This window comes from Lontra canadensis, unplaced genomic scaffold (genome assembly GCF_010015895.1).
Source record: "Lontra canadensis isolate GAN:19392208 unplaced genomic scaffold, GSC_riverotter_1.0 scaffold6, whole genome shotgun sequence".
NCBI lineage: Eukaryota > Metazoa > Chordata > Mammalia > Carnivora > Mustelidae > Lontra > Lontra canadensis.
In genome coordinates, this window is record NW_022631000.1 from 12,696,464 (window position 1) to 12,723,142 (window position 26,679).

At 34.4% G+C, this 26,679-nt stretch overlaps 1 protein-coding gene across 1 annotated transcript; it reads right to left on the reverse strand.

Moving 5' to 3' along the window:
• On the reverse strand, positions 1–26,622 carry ATG3 (autophagy related 3). Its single transcript, XM_032852207.1, has 12 exons — positions 26,149–26,622; positions 22,773–22,814; positions 18,848–18,897; positions 16,017–16,087; positions 14,410–14,517; positions 10,819–10,868; positions 8,558–8,639; positions 5,513–5,547; positions 5,110–5,265; positions 4,186–4,313; positions 1,947–2,015; positions 1–269 (listed from the first exon to the last, which is right to left on the reverse strand). The coding sequence occupies exons 1-12, from the start codon at positions 26,218–26,220 to the stop codon at positions 188–190; spliced, it is 945 nt and encodes a 314-aa protein (XP_032708098.1). The 5' UTR covers positions 26,221–26,622; the 3' UTR covers positions 1–187.
• Between the last annotated feature and the right edge of the window lie 57 nt (positions 26,623–26,679).

Genomic DNA, 26,679 nt, shown 5'->3' on the forward strand with positions numbered 1-26,679 from the left:
TCTTTACACTCATTTTTATTAAACAAATAAGTCTGGTAGTGGAACTCTTTTTATTTAATGCATAAACATATAAGTCCCTTTGTTAGAGAAATTGTACATATTGGTGAGTATGGTCAATGGTCACATCTATGGGTTAATTGTTTAAAAATCAGAAACAATAATTAGGATAGATTCTATGCTCTCTCCGTTACATTGTGAAGTGTCTTGTGTAGTCATATTCTATTGTTGGAATGACAGCTTGTACAAACTTCAAGAAAATTAGAAGATACCTAAAGGTCTTTAGCTAAGGAAAACAGATTGGTAAATGGTACTATGATTTAAACTAACATTGTAGTTATCCTATTTCTCAGAAAAAATATGTAAGATAAAACCTTAAATCAAGTATATTAAAAAAATTCACTCATGCAAGTTTGTGTCTATTCAACATGAGGTTCTCTATAACTTTAAGACTGCTTGACCCACTCCCATTTAACATTTGAATGTGAAACTTCCTAATGAGTTCACAGGAGCCCAATTATTTTGATATAAAAATAAGGACAGGGGTGTTCATATTTAAGTGAGTGGGAAATGGTTCCTTTACTGTTAGTCTGCTAGGTTATGTTAGAAACAAGGCAACTTTTGCATTATTAGCACTACATTCTAAACAATGAATCTTGGAACACTGAAAAAATAAAGTAAAATTTTTTAAAAAATTTAAAAAAAGAAAGAAAAAAAGGCAGGGTAAAGAATATAAAAGCACTGAAGCAAAAGAGAAAAAAATAAAGTGGAAACCATCTGTAAGGACTGATTCTAAGTCAGTTTATGTAAATAACTTGGAAGACTCTGTGTTTAATAATGACTCATCAATGCCCCCAATAAACATTAAACTCTTAATATTTCCAAGTACTGTGGAACACGGAAAAAAAATCAGGATTTTATTTGAAAGAGTCCATTGTAGCTACAGTATCTTCCAAGTTGCTACCTAGCCTCCAATACAGAAATGAATGCTCAAGTTATGCATCACACAGTTTCAGGAGTAAATCTGGTTTGGACCAAAAGTTCCTGGTTTCTTTCAATGTCAAATATGTCCTCTGAGGAATACCCTTTATTAGCAATTTAGTTTATCTGTAATTCCAAGAGAGGGGTGACCCCTCACAGTCTACATCTAACACTGAGTGGCATGAACAATCAAATGTAACATCAATCTAGCACCAAATTAATTCAAATTATTTGGCATCTAAATCACCGATTTTGGTTGCTTTTGATGAATCCATGCTATAGGTATATGTACTTCGGTATCCAACAGTTGACTTAGTTTCCTCTTGTCAACCACAGAGAAAGTAGGAAAATCATAGGAAGATGTGCGAAGGGTGCTTTTATCTGGAGAAAACTGTATTTTAAGAATATCTGAAATACACTTTGTGTGTTTTACTTTTTAATTAACCTATCTGTTAAACTGAATTCTTTGCTTCAGAGACCTTAGAATGACACAACCTAAGTTTACTTTTACCTGAGGGAAGCACATTTTTTGTTAACAGTTAAATTGGAAATATACTTAGGGAAAAGATACTCATGTGTTATCTTCTAAATTAGTAGGTTACTCTTCTTTCATCAATAAATTATGCCCACTGAGTTTCTTTTCCATCAAGAGCAAAGGTTTTATATTCAAATGCTCTTAGCCAGTGTCTCTTGGACAAACAAAAGAACTGGCAAGCTGCTGCCTAGAAAAGCACATACTGACCTGAGGCTCTGTAACAAGGCAGAGCTGACTGGTGCACACAGGGACATGTGCTAACCAACTAACAAAGCAGAACTATCACAATGTAACATTTCCCAAATAAAGACTTGTACTAAGACTTCCATTACAAGGGGCTAAAACAAGTTATAGGTACTGTGGCACTAACACTGTACCAGTATTTCCCAAAGAGGAAAAAAAAATCCTAGGAACCAAATATAGGTAAGGATACATATGAACACCAAGTTCTCCTCCTCCTTCTGCAACAGTCTCAATGATTTTCTTCATCACCTCAGCATGCCTAAAAGCAAAAGAACAAATAAATATTATTAGCATAGATCAATTAGATCAAAATAGGAAAAGCAAGTTTTTGTTTGTGAAGAAATCTACCTTATTAGTGTCAGTGATTTAATTTTAACATAATAGTTATATTATAAAATATTTTTCTCCCAACAAGTCAGGTTGTTGAGAGTCATATACAATGTTTTATTGGAACACAGGCTAAATTTTTAAAGTCTAATCATAGTCAAAACACAACAGCACTGGTTTTCCTATAACAGGAGTGGGAGGAGTGGGGGGAAGGGGTAGCACAGCAGAAAACCAGAGAAAGAGAAATCATGCCAGGGTATAATTGCAGAGCAAGGACTGTCTGCTCTAAGAAACAAACAAGAATCAGACCAGGAAAATTCAAAAAAGCTACATGGTGACAGCTAATCAATAAAACAAGGACATACTTAAAATGCTATCATTTTGACTATTCAAATATTTAGCAGAGAATAAGCCAAAATTGGGTTTTAAAAAATTTAACTTGGTTAGAGTTAAGAAGTTCATATATTTTGTCTTTGTCTTAACGCATATTATAAAATTTATCTGATTTTCTTTTCCTTTTTTTTTTTTTAATTTGAGACAAAGAGCGCACGAAAAGCACGGGGTGGAGCAGTGAAGGAGATGAAAAGCAGTTTCCCAATGAGCAGGGAGCCTAACACAGGGTTTGATCCCAGGACCCCGAGATCATGACCTGAGACGAAGGTAGACCTGACCCGAAGGTAGACGCTTAACCGACTGAGCCACCCAGGCACCATCTGATTCTATTTAGAAATAATTTCTTGGCTTTATAAAAAGAAATATGTTTATCTGAAGTTTTTGCCCAATCCACAAATCTCTTCACAGTCAACCAGTGTCTTTCCTTTGCTACAGAAAAATGATATATCAAAGTAATTGCCTAAGTATATCAACTGAGAAAAAGGCAGTGCACAAAAGAATGATCTTTTAGATATAGTCTGGCTTAAATAATGCTGCTTCAACTTTTATGAGTATAAACTTCATGACAGAGGCAGGCAACTTAGAAGATGAGAGTAAATGTATCAGCTCCAAGAATCCAAAAACATAATCTGATGGCAAGGCCTAAAATGTACTTGAAATCTCACCTTACAGACCCCCAGCTTTTTGGCCCTATTGCATTACATTGCATAACACAGTCATTTATTAACATGTTTAATATTAATTACCAGTTAAACCTCTTCTTTCTTTTCTGGACTAAAATTTACACCTGAGAGAGACATGCCTCATTTTGAGGCATGCCCTAAAACCTCAAACCACTAAAGGAGCAGGTAGAGTAAAATAAAAACCTTCTAGATAATAAAAAACTAAAACTAATGACTCTTGAATTACTTTTCAGTTAGCAATATTAACAACTCTTGACATAAAAAAAGCTAGAAAAATGAACAAGGCTTTCTATATGATAAAATTTGAGAATCAAGAAGCTGCAAAAAATGAGAAAATATTAAAGAATTTTTAAAAACTAGAATGTTGCATCAAATTAGTCAACGGAATACCAAATTTTTCATCTCAAAAATATTGTTACCAGAATTTCTCAATGTTTTGCAAAAGCTACCCATTAGAAATAACTGAACAAATCATGGATACAGACTCCATTTACTCATTTGGCCCTGAAAAAACACAATGATAAAAAGAAAATCCCAAATTATAAAATGCACTTGACTTAGTAGGGCTGAACATCTCTCAACTGAAGAGTAAAGGAAAAGAGAACTCTGCATACATCTCCCTTCGCTAACCAATAAAGAGATAAATAGGTCATGGAGAAAAACACAAAGATAACTTCATACTCCACATTCATAGGTGGCTACATCACAATAGGGCAAACCAAGTCTAAATGATGGGTATTTTTTAATCTAAAAAACATCTTCTAAATTATTTTCAGAGCTAAAAATAGTAGTAAAATCACAAAGATCTAAACTATAATTAAACACAGAGAGAGCAAAAAAAATTCTTAATGAATTTAACTTAAATTGGTGACTTTTTCCTTTTTCTTTTATGTTTTAGCATAAGAACATTTCTACAAAAGACAAAAGAGAACTATACTTGCTTATTACATTTCTTCTGTCAGGGCACTTTGGATTCCCAGGTAATAAATCCATGAAGTACACACAACACACAACACACATACACACCTGCATGGGTGAACTGAACACATAGGAGGTGGTGGGAGATGAGGGTGATTTTCAATGGTCACTGTTTTCTTCACATGATCTTGACTGATGTCTTCATACATGTGTTCAACTGTTAAAGGCTGCCTTTGCTGAAACAATAAAAAAATGCTTTGAAATCACTGTTTAAAAAATTTTAGACCTAGACTTCCATGTTTAAAATATATTTATCTCCACCTCACCTGTAATACAGAATTCCAGACTATTTAGAACTACCAGACTTTTGGGGGGAGAGTTTATAATACATTTAGACCAGTGAAAGGAGGAGAGTGGAGGGATCTGTACATCAACGCTATGTGACTTCAGCCACCACCTAATGCAATAAAGATCCCACAAAAAAACAAGTTCATGGCTGTCAAACATTTTATAACTTTCTATTTCATCTTTTGGGTGTATTTCGCTTTACTTTTTTGCTTCTCATTCATAGTCGTAAGAATGACGGTTAAAGCAAGTTAATTTTATTTCAGTTATCCTTTAATTCAATTAATAGATTAGTTAAAAAACGGTTTTCTGTCTTAAAGAAAAAAAACACATGCCAATATGATCATTCTGTAAATGCTTTATACATCCATCAAATTTAATACCCAACAAATTTAATATAATAAATTAAGTTCAATTTCCCTTATATTTTGAAGGAGTAACCCTCAGGGACCAAGCAATAAACACTTAACAGATTATTTCTGTTTGATTCTTAGTAGTGTTATTGTCACACAGAATAATTCACAGTTTCTTCAAAGTAAGAATCAAATTCAATATTAATCATGAAACTGTAAAACAAATGACTTCTAAAATTTAAAAGGCAACAATATATACCCACAGACCTAATGATAAAGAAATTAAATCCAACAATTTGAAACATTTACATTAAAATATATTTTCTGTTTTTACCTCATCATAGCCAAACAACCATAATCGTGGTGTCTGGTAATATTTATCATAAGTGATATAAAGGTCATAAGTTCTTGTTTGCAAAATAGCATCTTCACCTCCAGCATCAGTTTTAGTTTTACAAGCTTCTACTATTTTCCTTGTGTCTAGGGTAGCCTGGCAATATAGGAAGAAATTTAAACCCATTAAAATCAGTATGAATGTGATAATTAAGAAAATATTTTTCCCACCCTATATATTTTTTTCAAAAACAAACAGAAAATAAAGCCAAAGCTAAAACATTATATACTATAACCAATACAAACATATAAATAAAAGTTTATTAGAAAGATCAAGATACTATTAGGAATACTAATTCCCAAGCTTATTCACTAAATGTTAACTAAAAACTCAATTTACAAACCTCATCTGTTTCCAACAATCCACTTTCTTCATATTCTGTTTAAAAAGCAACAAAAGATTAATCAAGTTCAAGAAAATTTCCTAAACCAAGCTATATATTACTTCAGAGTATCATTCAAAATCTGGGCTTTTGCTTTTGTTTTTAACTGAAGGTATCGAAAAGGTATGAGGGACCTGATTTTACACTTCCAAAGCAGCAGATTCTTTAACTGACACAGCCAGAGAAAGTTAGCTTGCCAACGCCTGATCCAAGCTACAGCCTATTAGCAATACCGAACAGCATCCTGATACTGCAGACACTCAGTGACTCCATCGCATACACAAGGCTATTTACATAATTGCATAAAATGTGCTGATTAAAATCATCATAGGCTTCCATGTTGCTGAATCCAGGGGTAAATTCTCAGTTTTCATCTTAACTGATGTCTCACAGGGCCATCTGGATGATTTTGTCCCACCTTCTTTGACACTTTCCTTGGATGTTAAAATATTATATTTTCTGGCTGTGTCTCTCACCTCACAGGCTTCTTCTCCTTTACTATCTTCTATGCTCGGTTCTTCCTTAGCTCAACTTTTTAAAACTCTACAGTAGCCAAGGGCTCAGTTTCTGGACCTTGTCTTTTCTCTATCCACTTACTCCTTTGATGATTTCATCTAGTCTCAATGGCTTTAAATGCTAGTAATTCCCAAATTTATCACTGGCTACACACTTGGATATTTATTTACTTAGAGCTCTACTGGAATGACTAACATATGTCGCAAATAGCACATATCCAAAACTGAACTCCCAAACTCTCCATCCAAAGCTATTCTAGCCCTATAATTTTCCTTATCTCAGTTAAGACACCTTTCCAGACACTGTCACATATCCTTAGAGTCAGACTTGACTACTCTGTCTCTCTCATGTTACTCCCCCTCAGCAGCAAATCCTTTTGAATCTATCCTCAAAATATGTCCAGAATTTTGTTTCTCATCACTTTCAAAATTACCACTTGAGCCTAAGTTATCATTTCTTGCCTAGATTATCAAAACAGCCTAACTATTGTCCCTAAACCTCTTCAATCTGTTCTCAATACAGCATTCACCGTGATTCTGTTAAAATGTTGTATGGCATTCTAAGTTCCTTTTCTACTTAGAAAAACCCTCTAATGGCTTCTCATTTCACTTCATTAAAGCCAGGGCCCAAGGTTATCTCACTGACTCCATGCCTTACTTCTCTGCTTCTGCCCTTGCTCCTCTCTGAACACAGCATATTTATTTTTTTAAAGTAAGTTCTACACCCAATGTGGGGCCTGAAATCATGACCCTGAGATCAAGAGTCACACACTCTACAGACTGAAACAGTCAGATGCTCCTGCTTATGGTATTTTGTATACACCACACAAGCTCCTACCTCAGGGCCTTTGCGTAATTCCTTAGATATCCAAATAGCCTGTTTACTCACTTCTTGCCAGGCTTTACTTAAAACTCATGTTCTCAATTGGGTTCTTCTTGACCAACCTATTAAAATAACACTCATCCTTTCCCAAGTCTTTCTGTCCCATTCCCCTCCTTCATTTTTCTCCCTAACTCTTATAACCATCTAATATAGCATCTGCATTGCTTATCTATTATTTTTTCTATGTCTCCCATAACTAGAATATAATCTCCATAAGATCACATCTACTGTTTTATTTCTAGCACCAAGAACAGTACCTGATATATAGATAACTATCCTGCCCAGTGTTTATTGAACAGGGAATGAAAACTGCCTGTTATAGTAATTGTTGTTATATCACCTGCTATACCATCAACACTGTTTTTTAAACAATATCCCATATAAAGCAATTTTTTTCTTTAGCTCTGTCCAAGAGAAATGTAACAAAACACACTAAAAGGCTGTCAGGTATTTAAGGCAGTCCCATAGCTTGTACTCTAAAAAGAATGCTTTACTCATAGTATTCTGCCTACCCTTCACCCCAGCTCAGATAACTGTACACAATTCAGACTGATGGAACCCAGAAACTATTTGTATAAGAAGGTGGTGCTGACAATTATAAGACATTCAGGTGCAAGTGAAAATAAAAACATGTACATTTGAAGTTCAGGAGATCTGGACTGGAGGCTTAGATATGAAGCTGATCATAGAGATGGTATGTGAGGTTGCTGTGAGCAATTTGGGTTACAAGTAATTCGTTTTATTTCTTCAAAGGATGGGGAGTTTACCATAAAAATAAGGACAAAACTCTTACTAGAATTCAGGAACAGATCTACACCTAGGTTTCATGAGAACTTAAAAGTAATTTAAGAAACAAAACTTAAAAGTACTTTAAGGTGCACCTAGGTGGCTCAGTTGGTTGAGTGTCTGCCTTTGGCTCTGGTCATGATCCCGGGCTTCTAGGATATGATTGAGCCCGGAGTCCCAGTCAGGCTCCCTGCTCAGCTGGGAGCCTGCTTCTCCCTTTCCCTCAGCCTCTCCCCCTTGCTTGTATTCTCTCTCCCTCTCTAACAAACAAACACACAAACAGAAGAAAAGGTACTTTGAGTCAAGGCTACTCTGGCAATTTGGCTATGTGTCACCTCCTCATCCACAAACACTACTTGCTGTTTTGGTGCTTCAACTATACTTGGCACCATCTTCCACTTCTGCATGCTAGAGAACATTTCTATCTCACCATAAATTCTATGTATTTGGTTAAAAAAAAAAAGGAAAAAAAGAAAAAGAAAAAAGAAAATAAAATACACAATAAATGAGCAAACTTTGTTCTGCTCTGAAATAGTTTTTAAGAATTAGCTTAAGAATCTGCATCTTCAAACTTTTAACTGCATTAAAGATTTATGCCTACGATGTATCCCACTGGAAAGAATGCTTTCAAGGCTATGTCCTAGGTAAAGTACAACAGTCCAAGACTGCTCCGCACTAACTAAATTTAAACTAAAGAAAATTCTCTCTCTGTTTAATGTTAAAATCTAGAACTCAATGGAGTACAATTCTTGTCCACTTCAATTATAAATATTCCAAAATCAACATTCTAGTGTGATTAAAGAAAATCTAGAACATAAATACCTTCCATATCTGCAGCTTCTCCTTCATCTTCTTCTTCCTCCTCCTCACATATTGCTGTGCAATCTTGAAGTTTTATACTGTCCTTTGAAATAAATTATATTTAAAGTCACTTAAGTATGTCCATTAGTTCAAACACCAAACACTCATGTGTCACCACGTGTAAACCACTGAGAAAATAAGAGTGGTAAAGACAGTTCTTATCGTCAAGAAACTCCTATTCCAGTGGAGATGACAAACCCATAAACCAAATATGAAAAGTGATGTGCTAAGTGCTGTCACTAAAAAATATAAAAAATATCATAGAAGCACCAAGAATCACCTAAGCTAACAATTTAACGATTTTTGCACTTCCAAAAAATAGTATTTTTGTTTAACCAATTCATTAATATTTGGAAACTGGTTCAGAGTTATAATTTACATACATAATTTATTTAAAGGAGAAAAAAGATACATATTTGTAAATCACAATACATTTGTAAGTTAAACTTACAAATTATTAGTAAATAGTTAAACTATTATAAGTGAAACATATGCTAATTTGTGAACAATATTTTAGGCTGAATTAAGTAAAACTATCAGACTTTAGTTATTATAACATGTAAGATTTCAGTTGATTTTTTAAACTATATTTGCACTACAATAAAAGAATAATACCAAAGACAAGCCTAATACATAATTATCATTTCACAAAATCAATTATTCTAAAAATCTGAAGTCAATGTAGTAAAGTAAAAAAATTGCACATTAGTTTCACCTAATGTACAATTTTACTTAGAGAAGACTCCATTTGCCAATAGAAACTTAAGTTGTCTGTTATCATTACCACACCCAAAATGTGAAACCATAGATGATAGTATCTGGATAATTATTAGATGAGCCAGTATCTAACAAACTAATCACTTAGGGAAATTTTAATCATGTTGATGTTATGGTGATCACACTTGAAACAGAAGAATACAGTAGAAACCAACAAGAAAGATTAATACTTGGGTCTGAACAAGTATCTTAAGAAATTATAAAAAATAATGTAAATTTTATATTAAATAGGAAATGACAGGAAAGACATTCAAATTGTACATTATTCTAAGCAGTCAGCCTTTAGTATGATATATGAATGTTAAGTGGGATACCAAGTACCATATTAACCATTATTGCATTTTTAAGAAGTTCTTGAATTACCATAAACCTATCAACAAATGCTATCCACACTACTCTGCCATTTATCATTCCCAAAGTCTGAAGTATATACAATTAATGGCTGGAGTAAATAAGATTTTCTGAAGGAGCAAGAGCCATTTTGGTGATTTCTCTTTAGTTGTTCAAATTCTCCAAAAAGAAGAATTTCAGAAAGATGAATTTTCAGGCCAATGAACTGAAACTTAATCCCTAGCAAGCATAAAATTGTACATTGAAAAAAATGAAAAACACCTGTTTTAGTTTCTAACACTTCCTGTTAGGACCCAGTTATGAATCCCAAAAGTTCCAAATGACAAAAACACACAAAAGAGAGTATCTAAAACTAGTAACTCTTGTAGTAAATGTTTCATAAGGACAAAAGAAAGTCAATTACTCTGTCCAAATATTCTATCCTCAAAGAGATCTGTTAACAAAATAATTAAGCAAAGATAAGGGTAAAGGCATTTTGTATTATTTTCAAATCACTTCAAACAAATATAAATATATAAAAACAACTGCAATCATTTTCTAGTATGAATAGAAAATTTTCAAGGAGAAAAATTTCACCCAGTTACAGATTTTTACTCCCCTCCCCGTAATAAACCATACAATAAAACCTAACTGATTTAGCTTTCACTCAGTCAAAACACATTATTTTTTGGATGATGTTAAAGATTTACCTTAAAATTTTCAAAAACAGAATCATCCATTCAAAATAGCAGTAAATTAAGAAACCGTAGTACGTAAACCTCAAAAGCCTCCATTTACAGAACATTTGGTACTTGTAATTAAAAATAAAAAGCTATTTCTTTTAAACTAGCCTAGGAGCCTTCCCAATTGGTGAAAATTAGTAGTTTTTACCAGTTACAATCTCAAAAAAATTTTTTTAATCAAACAACAGACTAAAAAAATAAGCGCTGGGAAACAGCAGTTTTGATATAGGAAAGTGAGAGAAGAAAAAAACAACTGGAATTTTAAAAAGCTTGAAAATAATCAGTTTGAATAAGAATATATATATATATATATATATATATACACAAATAATTATGTCACTGAATTTACAAATGTAACTAATTAACCAGTACCTTGCTTTCCAATGTAATCTCCTTAACTGCTTCGGTTATTCCTGCAATACCTGTTTAAAATTCAAAAAAACTGAAATAAAATTGTAAACATCTTTCATTTACCAGATTCGAGAAATATATAAGTGCTTAAAATTACCTAAATTCTCACAACTGCTCTGAAAAGAGGAGGCAATGTTAGTAGCATTTTATAAATGAACTCTAAAAGGAGTAAAACCAAAAGCACTTTTTAAATTGAAATAAAAAAACAGCAATGTGATATTTTACTATGAATTATATTCTACTCTATCACTCATTTATTATTCCTCATTTACTTTCCCAGTATGAGTCTCTATCCAATACATATTCATTCTCAAAGTGAACACATTAGACTATAGGACTCATATTTATTTTTATTCAAAAACACATCAAAATTTTCTCAAGGAGATACTAATGTAATTTGTTTCAGAAATCTAGGACATCCAGAAGTAATAATATCATATCACATTTATATGGGGTTTTCTATTTTACTGTTTCCATAGCTTATTTCAGCCTTACAAACACTATCTTTTGAGGTAATTAGTCAATCATTTCTCCCTGTGAAGAAACGAAGTCTCCAGAGAGGAAATAACTTACTTGAGTCTCATAGTTAGTGAAGAACTCAGGATTCAAATCCACATGTGCTAACTTTTAGTTCAATATTCTGTTCACTGCTCCTCATTAAGCAACCACCTTGAACCTACTTGTGTCAATGAAGGTGGCACTAAGCAGATGGGGGCACCACAACTCAGCTAAATAATATTTCTAACTCAAAATACATGTCGCTGTTTTTAATTCGAAAATTCAACAGGATGAAGTACATTAATGAGAAAAAAAAAAACCCTACATACAAAATAAGCTTTGCCCCTTTGTTAATCTTCTAAAACCTTTATATATCTGTTCAAAATCTCCAACCTGAAGAATAACTCACTTTCACTAATAGAAAATGTCAAAATCCACAGCTCTAACATAAAGCTTTTACTTCACAGTTTTTCTATAAATTACTACATAATAGATCTGATTATTTCGTAACAATAAAACCCAAATCTTAGCACAATGAATTGGTATTACAAATGATTCACTGAATCTAGTACATAGATAAAAAAAAAAATAAACCTCTTTAATCCATCCAAATATAATAATGTAATAGTATCCGACTAAACCAGACTCTTCTAAGAGTAGGAGGACATATTGGCAAAGGAAAAATAAGCTCAAATGACTCTAATGAGAGTAACATTCTCAAGTACGGTGATGATTAATTTTATGTCACCTTGGCTAGGTTATCCTGTCCCAATGCTTGGTTAAATGCCAGTCAGGATGTAGCTGTCAGGGTGTTTTTTAGATTTTAACATTTAAATTCATAGACTTTCAATAAAGTAGATTACGCTCTATAACATGGGTGGGCCTCATCCAATCAGCTGAAGGCCTTATAAGGAAACACTGAGGTGCTCAGGAAAAAGAAAGAATTCTGCTTTCAGACTGTCTTCAGACTTGAGTTGAAACAATCAATCCTCACCTGGATCTTCAGCCTGCTGGTCAGTTCATCCTGTGAACTGCATTCTTGCTAACTCCCACAATCATGTAAGCCAATTTCTCAAAATAAATCTATCTATATCTACATACCTATATCTATATACACATCCAATTTTTCTGTGTCTCTAGAGAACCATGACCAATACAAGGGCTAAGAGAAATGAAAGAAACCTATGAAAAGCAAGGATGAAGCAAAAAGAACTGAGGTGAATAAGGAACCAGGCACATGACCTTCTAAGTTAATCGGAAGCAGTGTTTTAATCAAATCACAATATAGTTTAAACTAAAATTCTAAGGATAGCTCTCCAGCAGGGCAAACATTTTTCAATTCTTGAATTTCTGTAATAGATTTTCATCAATCCAATCACACTGACGCCTACTTATTTCTGTAATGAATGCCTTTGTAAATATGCACCTAGATTTTGAGCTAGTGATTAAGAAATAGAATACAACCAGACATCAGAATAAGTCATTTACTTGACACTAGAAACACAGTGCTATAACTGAGGGCTCTAGTTAGTTAGTCCACTGCCCACATCTTCCACCACAGGAAAACTAAAGCAGAGCAGCTGAACAATTCTGGAAAGGTCAAAAGATAAAAAGTCCATCTACCAGTCTCTCAGTGGCGGCAATAGGATGATTTTTTGAAATCATTTTAAAAAATTGTTCAATCTACTATTTTCTCAAAGCCTTGACATTAACACTAACCATCAAGAAAAAAACAAGTTTCAAATCAAGAAGCCCAAGCCCTGAATCTGTGCCTGTATCATCACAAACACATGATAGTGTCCTTTTTTAAAAGTAGAGGAAAAACTGACCTCAGAAGGTAGTTTTTCCTGAGCAGATTACTTAGCCCTCTGACTACTGCAGTGCGTCTCAACTGATGGCAGCAATTTTGCCCTTCATGGGATATCTGGCACTGTCTGAGGGATTCCGCGTTATCACAACTGGGTGGATACTACTGGTATCTGGTGGGCAGAGCCCAGAGACGCTGCTAATCATTCTGCAATGTACAGAAAATGCTACATCGAAGAATCACGTGGCCCAAAATGTTAGTAGGGCTAAGGCTGAGAAACCTTGTTCTAGCACTACTTCTGGTATACTTTCTAGGACTTCGAGGGAGAAAACTTACTTTTTAGTATTCTCAATTTAAACTCAGGACACGTTTTCCCTCATTAAAACTAAGTCATAATGGCATTTATATAACTATGGAAATTAACTATTAACTTATACTTAACTATGAACTAACATTAACTCATAGTACTTTATATAATATATTTATATAACTATGTAAATGCAGATTAATATATGCTGCTAAGTTAGTATAGCTAAGTTAGTATGGCTAAGTTAGTATAGCCATAGCAGCATATGCTAATGTACATTTACATAGTTATATAAACATAGTGGCAAACTAGGTTTTTAGGACTTGAAATAAAAATTCATCTTCAGACTTACAAACAAATTCTGCAAACATACACTTACAAAAGGTTTGAATTTAGTCAATTGTTTTAACACAAATTTACTGAACAACTTCTGTACCAGATACTGTGATAGATATTGAGGATAGAACAGTGACTCTCTATCTAAGGAGTGTGGTCCTTACAATCCTCTTACAGTCATTCAACAAATAATTATTAACTACTTTAAAATGTCAGGTCTCTGAGTAAAATAAACACATATAGTTCCTGTCCTAAAGCTCATCATCCAGCAATGGAATGACATGTAAATAAGAATTCTAAAGCAAGCTGTATGCATACTCAGCAATTCTGTCCTTCTTATTTTAGAAATAAAGAAAATGATACAGGTATTTTCAAATTGCTACTAAAGTAGCAGTACTAGAGAAATTTGGTATACTCCAAGGGCATTTTTTCTTTTTTTCCAATTTGTCTTCCGGCTTCTTTTCAGGTAAAAAAAAAAAGTCTATTGGGACAACTATGCCTTATGTATCCTTTGTTTTTGTTGTTTTTAAATCAATACTGTAATAAAAGATTAGAAAATGTTTAAAACAATTTAAACTAATTATGTATTCTATTCTCCTCTTACCTGTGTTATGATAAGTATCTACCCATCCCCCATCACCATCATCTTCTTCAATGATAGCTTCCAATTCATCTGAATATTCCATCTGTTTGCACCGCTTGTAGCATGGCACTACAAAAAAAAAAGACAAGTACAGTTACTAGCACATAATTTACTTCATATAAATCTATTAGAAAAAAGATAATTTATTCCATTTTAAGGAAATATTATATTTCACTTCTAATAAAAGTGATTAAAAAGTTGTATTTAGCCCACAGACATATTAATGATCAGGTTTATCTTTCCCTAAATAGCTTTGTCAGAACACATGTAGAAAGGAAATTTTCTATGTATTCTTTACCCTGATGGTTTCTGAACAACAGCAGGCTACAGCCAGAGATGATACTGTTCAACTTCAGGCTAATGAATAATAAAACCTTATTTTAATAGCTTCACTCTCAAAACAGGAAGGGACTACCTGTCATTCTCAGGGGTGGTAGAGGTGACCTCCAGTTTGCAATGTTATAGTAAGTTTTAATATGTATTTCATAATTCATTTAAGTTTCAGGCATTTATAATGGATAAGCCAATGTAAAAATTCACTAAACTGCTACATTTTACCATCTTATACAATACTGGAGCCAAGTTTTTCATATATATACGTCAATTAACAGGTATTATTCATATAAGTCTAAAACTGAACAATTATAATGTAAAACCATGATAAGGTAGAGCCCAGAAATGGCTATTAACCTCTTGACTTTTTTAAAAAACAAGAAGGATATAAATGATCAATTCTAATAAGACATATGCTGTAGGAAAGAAAACTTATGTGTTATACATATTTTCCCTTTCTGTAATAGATTAGAAAAAAAATCAATGCACTTTATGTGATCTGATAGGGACTATAACAACCTTCTCAAGCTATTTTCAAATTAACTTCATAAATGAGAAACTAGTAGTTTAAAAAACATTTTTTGTTCCTAAAGACAATCTTTCAAAGACACAATGGATAATAAATCCTTAGCTTGGAACTTTTAGCTGTCAAAGATAGTATCAGTTTCATTTTTCATGACAAATGTTTACGTCTAAAGAAGATCAAAATCAAATAGCTAAAAAAGTTTATAATTATAAAGTCAACTTTTAAAAAAAGGCAACTGCAATTCCAAATTCCAAATTTGCTGGGGTCCATTCCTTCCACATCTTAAAACTAGACCTTTTTTGGCAAAAAGTAGCAAAAAAGGAAGGAGGTAAAAATGAATTAAGGAAAAATATACTCTAGCAATAGAACCCAGAGTTTCATCAAATTTCCAAATTTCTCTACGGCTTTAATCATAAGTTAAGATCAGTAAATACTAAGGTTTTGGGTGCCTGAGTGGCTCAGCTGGTTAAGCATCCAACTCTCGGTTTCAGCTCAGGTCATGATCTCAGGGTCCTGGGATTGGGCCCCACATCAGGCTCCCCGCTCAGCAGGAGTCTGCTGGAGATTCTCTCTTGTTTCTTTTGTTCTCTCTCCCTCTCTGTCTCTCTCAAATAAATCTTTAAAAAAAAAAAAAGCTAACTTTCTTCTGTTATTTTTTAAAAATATAACTCTGTGTAAAATTTACTAATATATGCAATATAATTCTTACCATTTTTGGTGACCAAAAATTGTTTGCCTGTTGGTAGGTATGCCTTCACTTTCAATTCTTCCCCGGTAGCCCTTTAAAAAGAGCAAAAAGCACCAAAATACAAGAACTATTTTAAAAAGCAAAGACAGAAGATATCACATGTAAATATCAAAACTACACAATCCACACTCTTGAGAAAACTGTTTTAGGACTAGTTTCAGAAGGATGTCGTTAAGTGATGTATGTCAGGGTATGGAAGAGCATAGCACTGTAAGTGAAATGTACTAAGAGACTCAGAGAGACTTAGAATTTAGATTAAATATCAAACAAAAAAGGCAGAATAATATAGAACTATTAAGCAATTATTATGTTTGCCTCTAAACAAAAAGAAAACATTGTTCCCTAGGGAGTATAATCTCAGACTTTTAATTCTCAAGTACTGCTCATCTTCAGATCAAGAGGAGGCAGAAAAATATCTGTAGGACATTACATAACAAAGTAGGTGGCTGGCAAAATCCCTGTTCCTGCCACTCGATTAAAACTGGAACAAAGAGAAAAAAGATGCTTTGAATCACAACATGATAATATTAAAAAATATGACTGAAAACAGAAAAAAAAAAACCCACCTTTCACTGAGTGTTTTTTAAGTATACGACTTAGAACTCTAACATGCATTATTATTTACTTCTCAGAAACCTAAGAGATAATATTAACGTCCCCATTTTAGCTGAAAAAAGTCAGACTGCTCAAGGTCAGAAAACCAGAATATAGAAGAGCAAGTGAATCCACGGCTCCTGCTCTTACACTACAGTCTCTGTGTGTCAGAAGCAGCTACACCATTTCTGATTTTTCATAACTACTCTAGATTATCTTACTAAGAATTTGTTCAAAGATTTGTTCAGAAGACTGCAGGTAACCTAATGGAACTGGCCAGAGACGGAGGGGCATGTGTTATCTGTCACAAACTTCTGAATAAAAATCTGCCTTATCAAAGCTTCAGTCTAAAGTTGAAACCATAGATCTGAGCACAAGATAAAGCCAGAAAAACACCTACTATCTTAGTAGCCTTCTAGACTTCTTTAGACCATTCTCAAGTGTCAAAATCAATAATGACATGGCGATGCCTGAAGTTCTGAGTGAAGAACATACAATAAGGTCATGATGACACTTGTAGACATGAAACTATAACATGGAAATAACCTGTTACTAGCACAGGTTTAAAATGAAATGTTCCTTTGGCCCCTACATTTTAGCCAGAAGTGTGGACACTGGAGTAGGGTATAGGTGAGTTCTAAATATTATCTCAACTATCACAATTCATAAAGTGAAACTATCCTGTCCATATAACATATTTCTGTAACAATACTATAAATTGTATGTCTGAACTAATCAAATAAGGACTATCACAAAGAAATCTGAATAAAATGTTTATTATATTGAAGAAAATCCCAAATTAGTTCCTTTTATTAAATAGGTATTATTTTTAATTTTATATACCTATTTGACATGAAACACATAAAAATTATAGACTAGAATGAAGCCAAATATAATTTTAATAATTTATAATCCAAAAAAATCAATCACCCTTACTAAATCATCAGAGAGCTGCTATGATATTAACTCAATTTTAAATATGAAATAGAAACGCACGTAAGGAAGACAAGGGCATAAAAATAAATGAAACTGACATTTTGGTCTTTTCTTGTTACATTAAGAAACAGTGTTCTGAAAGATAAAGAACAACTGATAAAAAGCAGTAAAACTATTTTGGGTTATAAGTCAAATACAAAAACTGAGAACAGAATAGGCCACAGATAAAAGAGAGTTCCAACTTTGGCTTAAAATAGTTTTAACTACTTAAGCTCTTTGAATATGAAGGAAAACATTATCAGTTCTAACTTCATTAAGTTTAGAACCTCTGTTCCCAAATTAAAACTATACCTTTCAACAACTGAAAAAGTGTCATTAAGGGAATTATAATGAAAAGAAAAAAGAATATAACAAGTTGAACTATTTATATCCAAACAAGATATAATTCCAAAACAATTCTAGCCTAATTAAAATAGCTCTGCCAGTACTAGGATCACTTTCTCAGCCATAGTCAGGTGGTTTTACCCTAAGTTCTTGAACGTAATGAAACAGCATTTGTTTTAAAACATCCTCTTATTATTCAGAATACTTAAAATATGTCATAAGATCTGGTAAGTTGCTTAAATTACTTTTTTTAATGTTACTTTTACAATTAAAAAAGTTAGTGAAAAAACAAAAAAATGTAAAAAATCTATTACCAAGCAGATTTCCAGTTACAAACTTTAATAAGTATCATGAACCTTCCTTTTCAGCCAATTCCTAAAATGGGAGCATACTTTGAACCTAATAGAAAGTCTTATGATTAAAAAAACTAAGGCTCTGCAAAATATCTGGATTTATTAATGTTATAAAAATATTCAGCAGACATCTTAATTTGAAAAAAATGAGCTGGTCTTAAAACATTATTTTTTAAAGATCCACCACAAAATCAGACCTAGACACTATAGAGAAAGAGAATACTAATAAAGGAAGTAAAGGCATTTATCTTAAAAATGTCTATCTTTTACTCTAACAGAGCAAATCAAAATAGGTATAACAGCCAATATGTCAGTCAGCCTTTATTTTATTTTAAGTATGCCTTTATTTTATTTTAAGTACGCCTTTATTTTAAGTATCACGGTCACACTGCTTAACAGAAAAATCTACTAGAACAGAGTTAAATTGGTCATTCTAAAGTTCATGCCCTAATCCATTTTGCAAACTGCTGCAATTATAATGTCATACATTTTACTAATTTATATTCCTGACTCAAGATTACTTACCATTGCCATGTTGGACAGTGGTGGACTAAGTGATCTCCAGCTGCCACAAACTATTCAGGATTTAAAAGGATATAAAAGAAAAAGGAAAAAGAAAAATTGAACATCACTGAATATAAGATGATAAAATACCGAAGTGATCATCCCATGTAAGCTTGATACCCAATTATCATATAAATGCAAACAGCACCAAACCTGCTCTACCACTCTGATGGCCCTTGATTATTATTAAAACTGCAAAATTTTTTACATCTATAAAATTTAAATTTTGGAAGAAAAAAAACATTGAGTGCTATTGATTTTAAATTCAATTTTTAAATTGGATTAAATAAGGCCAAAAGGATACAACATCATGAAATGAATAAAAGTAACACTGCAGGACTTAAAATTTCAAAAAAACCATTTTATGGATAAATAAGATGAAGACAGATTCCTGATAGGGGCTGAAAACTCAATGGAGATCTTTGAGAAAATGATACAGGCCTATGATGTCATAAGTTTATGACATCATAGAGCACATTTCTCTTTTTTTTTTTTAAGTTCAGATAAAGCCCATTTTGTAAGCTTTTTCACATTAACAAGAGTGACAAATGTAATGCCAAACAATGGGAAAAGTTAGAAGCAAACTGAATCCTCTAAGACTTTCTGGGCAGGTTGAACACCGCACAAGTTTTTGTTTTTCTTCAGGAATCAAAAACAAACACCTTAGACTTTCTGGGCAGGTTGAACACCGCACAAGTTTTTGTTTTTCTTCAGGAATCAAAAACAAACTCAGGAAGAAAGAGTTTAACCTTCTGAGAATTTCCACTATACATGATATACATTATATTTCTGTACGACAGAAATCCTGCTTATTCTTGAGAGCAGAAAATGAAAGAAAGTCTCTTAAGGGTAAGGGCAGTGTCCCAATTCGGGCAATACACATACATACTTTCCCAATTACTTCTATTTTATAATAGCTCTAACTTAAATTCATGTATTGTTCGTGGTTAATTACACAGCAAAAAAAAAAAAAATACAGTATTTTTAATCTTCCAATGTTTGTCTCAGAAAAGAATGTCTATATATAATACTCTATTTTCATTTGACAGTAAAATTTTATAAAGTAAGTTTTCTAAGAGTAATTTCTTTCAAGAGGATACATTAACAAGATCTAGCAGCATATTCTCAACAGCAACTTTTCGAATGTTTCTGTTCCTTTATTTCAAAGAATCTTATTATTATTTAAACTAGTTAGGTAAAGACAAAAACCCAAGTGAAAACGATACTCCCTAAGTTTTAAGCACTTTAGGTCACTGTAACCAGATGCTACCTTCAACTCTGTGGTTACCAAGAACTATTAGTCACCACCAAAAAAGGAGAATTTAATTCAACAAAATGCAAGCAAAACAAAGAGTTAAAAATTTAAAAATTCTTTAACGATACTGCCATGTCACAAGACTCTAATATTTTATTCCCTAATACCCCCAGGAACATCTATTAAAAAAATAATAGGGGCACCTGGCTAGCTTAGATAGCAGAGCATCTAACTCATATCTTGGGGTTGTGAATTTCAGTCCCATGCTGGGTGTAGAGATTATTTAAAAAATAAATTTAAATTCCTTAAAAATAACAAAACACCAGAAGGTAAGAAAAACTCTAAAGAACATAAAATTGCACAGATAATTAGTACATGTGTACATCTGCCCTCATTAGCAATGTTCATTATTGCAGGTTTCACATGCTCAAATGAAACAAAACATAAGGCAGACTCAAATTTCTCAATTCTCAGTATCACTTGCAGCAGCTTTCTCTTGGTGATTAAATACCATACAATACTGAATAACTCCAAGATAAAACCAGTTATAACATTTTGGTCAGCAACTTTACCCTTCAAGCTATTCTACTACTAATACTCTACCTAAGTCATACATATGTATATTAAAGTAATTTTAGTCAGGCAATTCTGTATTTGATAATGCCTACACCTTTTTAAACACAGTACTTCCAAAGAAAAGAGAGAGAGCTGGAGGATAATGGTCAGAAGCCCAGAAACAGTAAGAGAAAACAAATAAATAGATCAACTCTATCTGTTATCAGAAGCAAATTATCTCTTGTTTTCCTTCCTCTGGACTCATTCTAACTCAATGCGGTAACTGTACTCTATCTCAAGCCAGCATATGGGGTGGGTACCCAGCTGACCTAGTTTTGCCTTGCATTTTTTTTTTAAAAGAAGGAAATTCATAAACTACTTAATGATACACATTAAGTGTTATTCATTCTATGGTTAGTAGCTGTTTTAAAACAGCATAAATCTATCCAATGACCACAGACTTGCATCTCTAAGGTCAACCATCTATTTACCAATTAGTCATCCTCCCATAGATAAAGCCAAAGAGTGCAAGAAGAAAAGCATACTTCCATCCCTGCTCCTGATTACAGATAGTTTTAAGAGCCAAATCTAAATTACACCTCTGTTTGGCAAGAAAAGTTAACAATATCAAAACTTAGTTTTAGGGGCGCCTGGGTGGCTCAGTGGGTTAAAGCCTCTGCCTTCGGTTCAGGTCATGATCCCAGGGTCCTGGGATCGAGCCCCGCATTGGGCTCTCTGCTCGCTGGGGAACCTGCTTCCTCCTCTCTCTCTGCCTGGCTCTCTGCCTACTTGTGATCTCTCTGTGTCAAATAAATAAAATCTTTAAAAAAGAAAAAAAAAACAACTTAGTTTTATGTGGCATTCCAGGTATTAAACTCATTGTGCCTAAGGCAGAATAGGTCCTTTAGACAATGCCTAGACGAAACCCCTCATTTTACAGACAAACGTGAGGCTTGTGTCACAGCTTAGCTTTGCCCAAATCAGAAAAGAAGAAATTAAGAGAAATAGGTCTAGAAAGCAGATCTCCTATGTTCTTTCTATACCACCACGTGTCTTCACTAAAAATAAAGATATTTTTAGGTAACAGATTAATTCAGCACGCCATTCTCAGAATTCACAAAGATTTGGGACTCAAGAGATTCCATCACTATTGAAAACTGAAAGATCCATTAATTTTTAGGCTTGAGCTCTTAGAATTTACAGCAACAGTCAGATCGTAAAATGTGCCCCAATTCAAAATATTTCTTTCAAACAGTAAGTAAAGTTCTATTGCCAATGAGTGGTATTTTTAATGAAAGTTAAAGGTGATACTTAAATAAATTCTTTGCTATTTATTAAGACTAAAATATAAGTCTGATGCAGCCATAACTATTGAGGAAACTAGAATGTAAAAAGATGTTTAGAACAGTATTTATTTCTTGAGGGATAACAGAACAAACTACTTAAAGGAAAAAGAAAGCTTTTATTATATAGATTTGGTGAACAAGTGAAATGATTCCTCAAAACAAAGTTCTATGTTAAAAGTTCAATAAAACACAACTCGCCTATAAAATAGACATCAGTTTCAGCATTAAGCAGATTCAACATTACTTGGTTAGTAGAAACAGTAAAAGAATTGTGAGAAAAAAATCAGCATTAAGTATGTAGCAATAAAATATTTAAGCTAAATACTGAAAGAAAATTTAATACCCAAGCAATGAGCCAAAGTTCACAAATGAAAACCACAAAAACTCACGTTTGATGTAAACAGAGGAAAGACAACAGCAAAGACCAGAGCCCATTGTATAGCCTCAATATAACACAAATATGAGTGAAGGGTAAATGACCATCAGAATCTTTTCCATTCCCTCTCCCACCTCCATTTCTAAATAAAGAGGAACTACAGAGAAATATGAGAAGTGGCAAACTGAGAGGGAAGTTACATCCTCTTATGGGAAGTAGAAATCCCTTTTAAATTGCTAATAAAGCCAAAAGAATCAAGATTAAAGTTTAAGATGTTTTCTTATAAAGAAGAAAAACCTCCCAGGAAAATATAATTATAAAATATAATAGCTTCAGAAAATCTTTAACACTTACCTCTTCTGGGGTGATAACACCTGTTTCCTTAAACTTTGATTCCTAAAGAAAACAAAAAGAACAACATATTATATTCTTTCACTTTCAAATTAAAAATGTTTGTGGACAAGTATTTGCCTGGCACCCTTCCAGGCAAAAGAGCACATACAAAAAAAGAATCTATCACTGGTACCTAACCCCAAATAATATACAAGTCTAACGAAAGAAACTGACATTAAAATAATTACAATTTGATCATCGCTTTAACAGAGCAAAGCTCTTTGGAAAAACATTAAGCCATACAATGATTTTGTGAAGTGACCAAATATCTTTATTTTACAGAACAGTAAAGTTTTAAAAATGTTTAGGGACATCTTACTATTCAGCCAACATCTTCAACATCTCATTTCAATTGAGTAACATTAGAAACCAAATCTAGAAGTCATAAATCCTTTCCCAAAATTATCTCCAAGATACTGAGACAATATTCTCTCCTCTAAAGCAAAGATGCTATTTACCAGATGTTTCTAATTTTTTAAATTAAATGTAAGATTTTGTAGTAGAGGCTACAAAAATGGAAGGATTCATTGATGATTATTCATTCAACAAGTATTTACAATAACCATTATATACCAGACACTATTTGAAGTAATGGGGATATAGGAGCAGATAAAACAGACCAAACTCTTCCTTGTCCTCATAAGGAGTTTAAACTCTAGTGGTGTGAGGAAAGCCAAATGGTAATGAAAACCACAAGGAAAAAAAATGAGGCAGCAAGGAAACTAGTCATGGGTGGAGGAGAGAGATGGCTATTTAAATTAGGACGGGCGCCTGGGTGGCTTGTTGGTTAGGTGGTCAGCTCTTGCTTTCTGCTCAGGTCATGATCTCAGGGTCCTGGGATGGAGCCCCAAGGCATGGCAGGCTCCATGCTCAAGGGGGGGGGGGGGGGGGGGGGGGGGGGGAGTCTGCTTAAGGATTCTCTGTATTCTTCTCCTTCTGCTCCCCTTCTTCACACATACAGGCACTATCTCTCTAAAATAAATAATCTTAAAAAAAAAATAGGGGTGCCTGGGTGACTCAGTCGGTTAAGCGTCTAACTCTTGGTTTCAGCTCAGGTCTGATCTCAGGATCATGAAATCAAGACCTGCCTTGGGCTTCACGTTGGGTGTGGAATCTGCTTGAGTTTCTTTCTCCCTCCCTCCTCCCACCTCTCTAAAACTAAAAAAAGCAAAACAAAAAAAACCTAAACAAATAAATAAATAGGCTGGTTAAGAAAACAAAGGTTTCACTGATAGGTGACCTTAAAATGAGTAAGCCAGAAGGCTGTAAAAGAGCATTTTAGGCAGATGGTACAGCGAATACAAAAACCTGAGGCAACAGAGTATTTAATGGAGTAAAAAAGAGGTCAGACTGGCTCAAGCAAAAGTGAGCAAGGAATGAAGTAGCAGTTGAGATAAGGACCTCTACCAATGAAGTAGAGGCTTGAAGATCATGTAAGGACTTTGGTTTTTACTTTGCCATGACTTTTCTTAAATTTCTACTTGCTAAGATAAGTCATTGTTTCTTTCCAAAGGATTTAGTTTTTCCTCCTTGCTTCTTACGTCTAGTAGGAAACTACAAGGATTCTCTCTCTAAACAGGGATGGGCAAGGAAAGGGTCAATAATTCTGCTTTCCTTATTTATGAAAATACATACTGATAAGTATATACTGACAAGCTAACACATTTCAGTTTGGAAAGTAAGTAAAATGATTACTCAAAACATAATCCTGTTATAAGTTCAATAAAATACAGCTGGCTAGTAAAACAGAAGTTTGTTTGTTTTTAAAGATTTTATTTATTTATTTGACACAGACACACACACACACACACACACACACAGTGCGTGCGCGCGTGTGCAAAAGCAGGGGGGAGCAGCAGGCAGAGGGAGAGGAAGAAGCAGACTCCCTGCTGAGCAGAGAGACAGACATGGGGCTCCATCCCAGGACCCAGGGATCATGACCTGAGGGGAAGGCAGACACTTAACTGACTGAGCCACTCATGCGCACCTAAAACATTAGCTTAATATTTAATTTGGGAACTTTTTTTTACTCTTCTCTCTGAAACTAAAGTTTAACAATCATGTATTATTTGAATGCTGAATATCTAGGTAGACATGTTTCTGAAAAATGACATGCAAAAGAATCATTTGATTCAAACATCAAAATTATTTTCAATTTCAAAGTTGACTAATATTAATCACAAGGAATTTCACAGTAAAAAATATATAAGCATAGCAAGAATTGGAATTTTCATTTATAAACTTTTCTTTTTTTGTTTTAAACTTGGCCCAACAAGGTATCATTTTATCAGTCTTAGAAATAAATATAAAAAAGTACACGACTAATTATTTCCCTTTGTCATGGAAAGGGAGCAAAGTAAAACTATTCACTATTCTTAGCATACTAAAATACTTCTTATAAATAAGACCAACCATATCCAAGGATATTTCCCCACAGTTAAGATCTGTAAAATTTTCATTGAAAGCTGAAAAAACAAATAAAAGCACTTAAGCAAGAACTCCTTATTCATGTATTCTCATTGCTCACTTATCAGAAAGGAAAAAGTTACAATGACTAAAAACTTGAATGTACTTCTAGAAGTTTATCTCTGAAAATTAAAGTCACCGTTAAAACAGCTAATCTATTACAACTTTTACTTTAAAAACGCTGTATGATTGACAAAGCAAAAAAAAAAAAAACCGAGTAAATATATCTAGGATAACACTGCTTATTATCTATGAAGTCCAGGATTTACTAATAGTTTTTCGACTATTTTAAAAACTCGGAAAGGGAAGCTTTGCTGTTAGCTGGGTTCAACCATACTGACAGAGATAATGTTGCCATTCACCTTGTTCCTCTGAAATCTAAGAGGGGACCTCAGCCACAACTTACTATTTCAAACTCCTAATTATTATAATATTATAATTATTTTTATGAAATTTGAAAGAAAATAGTGACATGTCATTTTAGTACCAAATTCTGATTTCGTTTTTAAAAAGGTAAGCAAAACCCTCGTTTAAAAAGTTTAAAAGACTTTCCAATGTTAAGATTTAACGTTCTGAAATCCACTTAGCGGCCGACCACCTTCCAACTTGATGTACCCAGATGCGCCGGGTTCTGACGAGTGGCGACAGCAATGCGCACACGTCGCTCCAAGTTTACCTGAGGAGCCCGAAAACCTAGAGAACAGCTGAGTAAGACCTCAGTGGGGCTGCACCCTTTTCTGTGTCCCTCCCTTACCACCTTCCTACACTTTTCCCCGCCGGAAAACACGGTGTCCCTCCCGGCGCCGGGTCCTTAATCCCTGCGGAGTTGAGCGTGTACCTGACAGCCCCTGGCAAGCCCGGCCTGGCTTACCTTGAGGACCGGGGTCAGGTACTCAGCCACTTCCAGTGCTTTTCCCTTCACCGTGTTAATCACATTCTGCATCCTGGGGCCGGAGAAGCGGCCGGCCCCGCGACGGGGCGGGACGGGCAGCCAGGGAAGGGACCAGGAGTCAGAAAAAAGCCCCGCTGCAGCCGACGCGCATCGGCACCCGGCCGGCGGCACCCAAAGGGACTGGACGCGACGGGATGGACTGGACGAGGGGGAGGGGCGGCCGGCGCCAATCGCGAGGGCAGGGCGCGCGCTGCTAGCCACCCAGGCAGTGGGCAGCGGACCGGGCCTAGGTGTCACCTGGCCGTAAGAGAGGACAGCAGGGACCAGGCGAGAGTTAGCGGGGGGAGAGGCGGGCGCACGCGCACCCCTCTCCTTCTCGGGAGCTGTCTTCTCCCCAAAGCTTCACTCGCGCCCCTTCCGGCTTCCCCTTCTCTCTCTCGCCGTACCACCGCCGCCACCTGGGCCTCACGTGACTCAGGACTCTCCCGACACGTGACGCGAGAAAGGGCG

Bases quoted from the DNA above. Each gene is read 5' to 3' on its own strand.
- ATG3 (XM_032852207.1), bottom strand. From the start codon at position 26,220: ATGCAGAATGTGATTAACACGGTGAAGGGAAAAGCACTGGAAGTGGCT. The intron at 10,869-14,409 runs GTAAGAGGAGAA...AATTTTAAACAG, and splicing joins AGATACTTATCATAACACAG to GTATTGCAGGAATAACCGAA. The intron at 2,016-4,185 runs GTGTGTATGTGT...TTTTGCTTTTAG, and splicing joins TGTTCAGTTCACCCATGCAG to GCATGCTGAGGTGATGAAGA.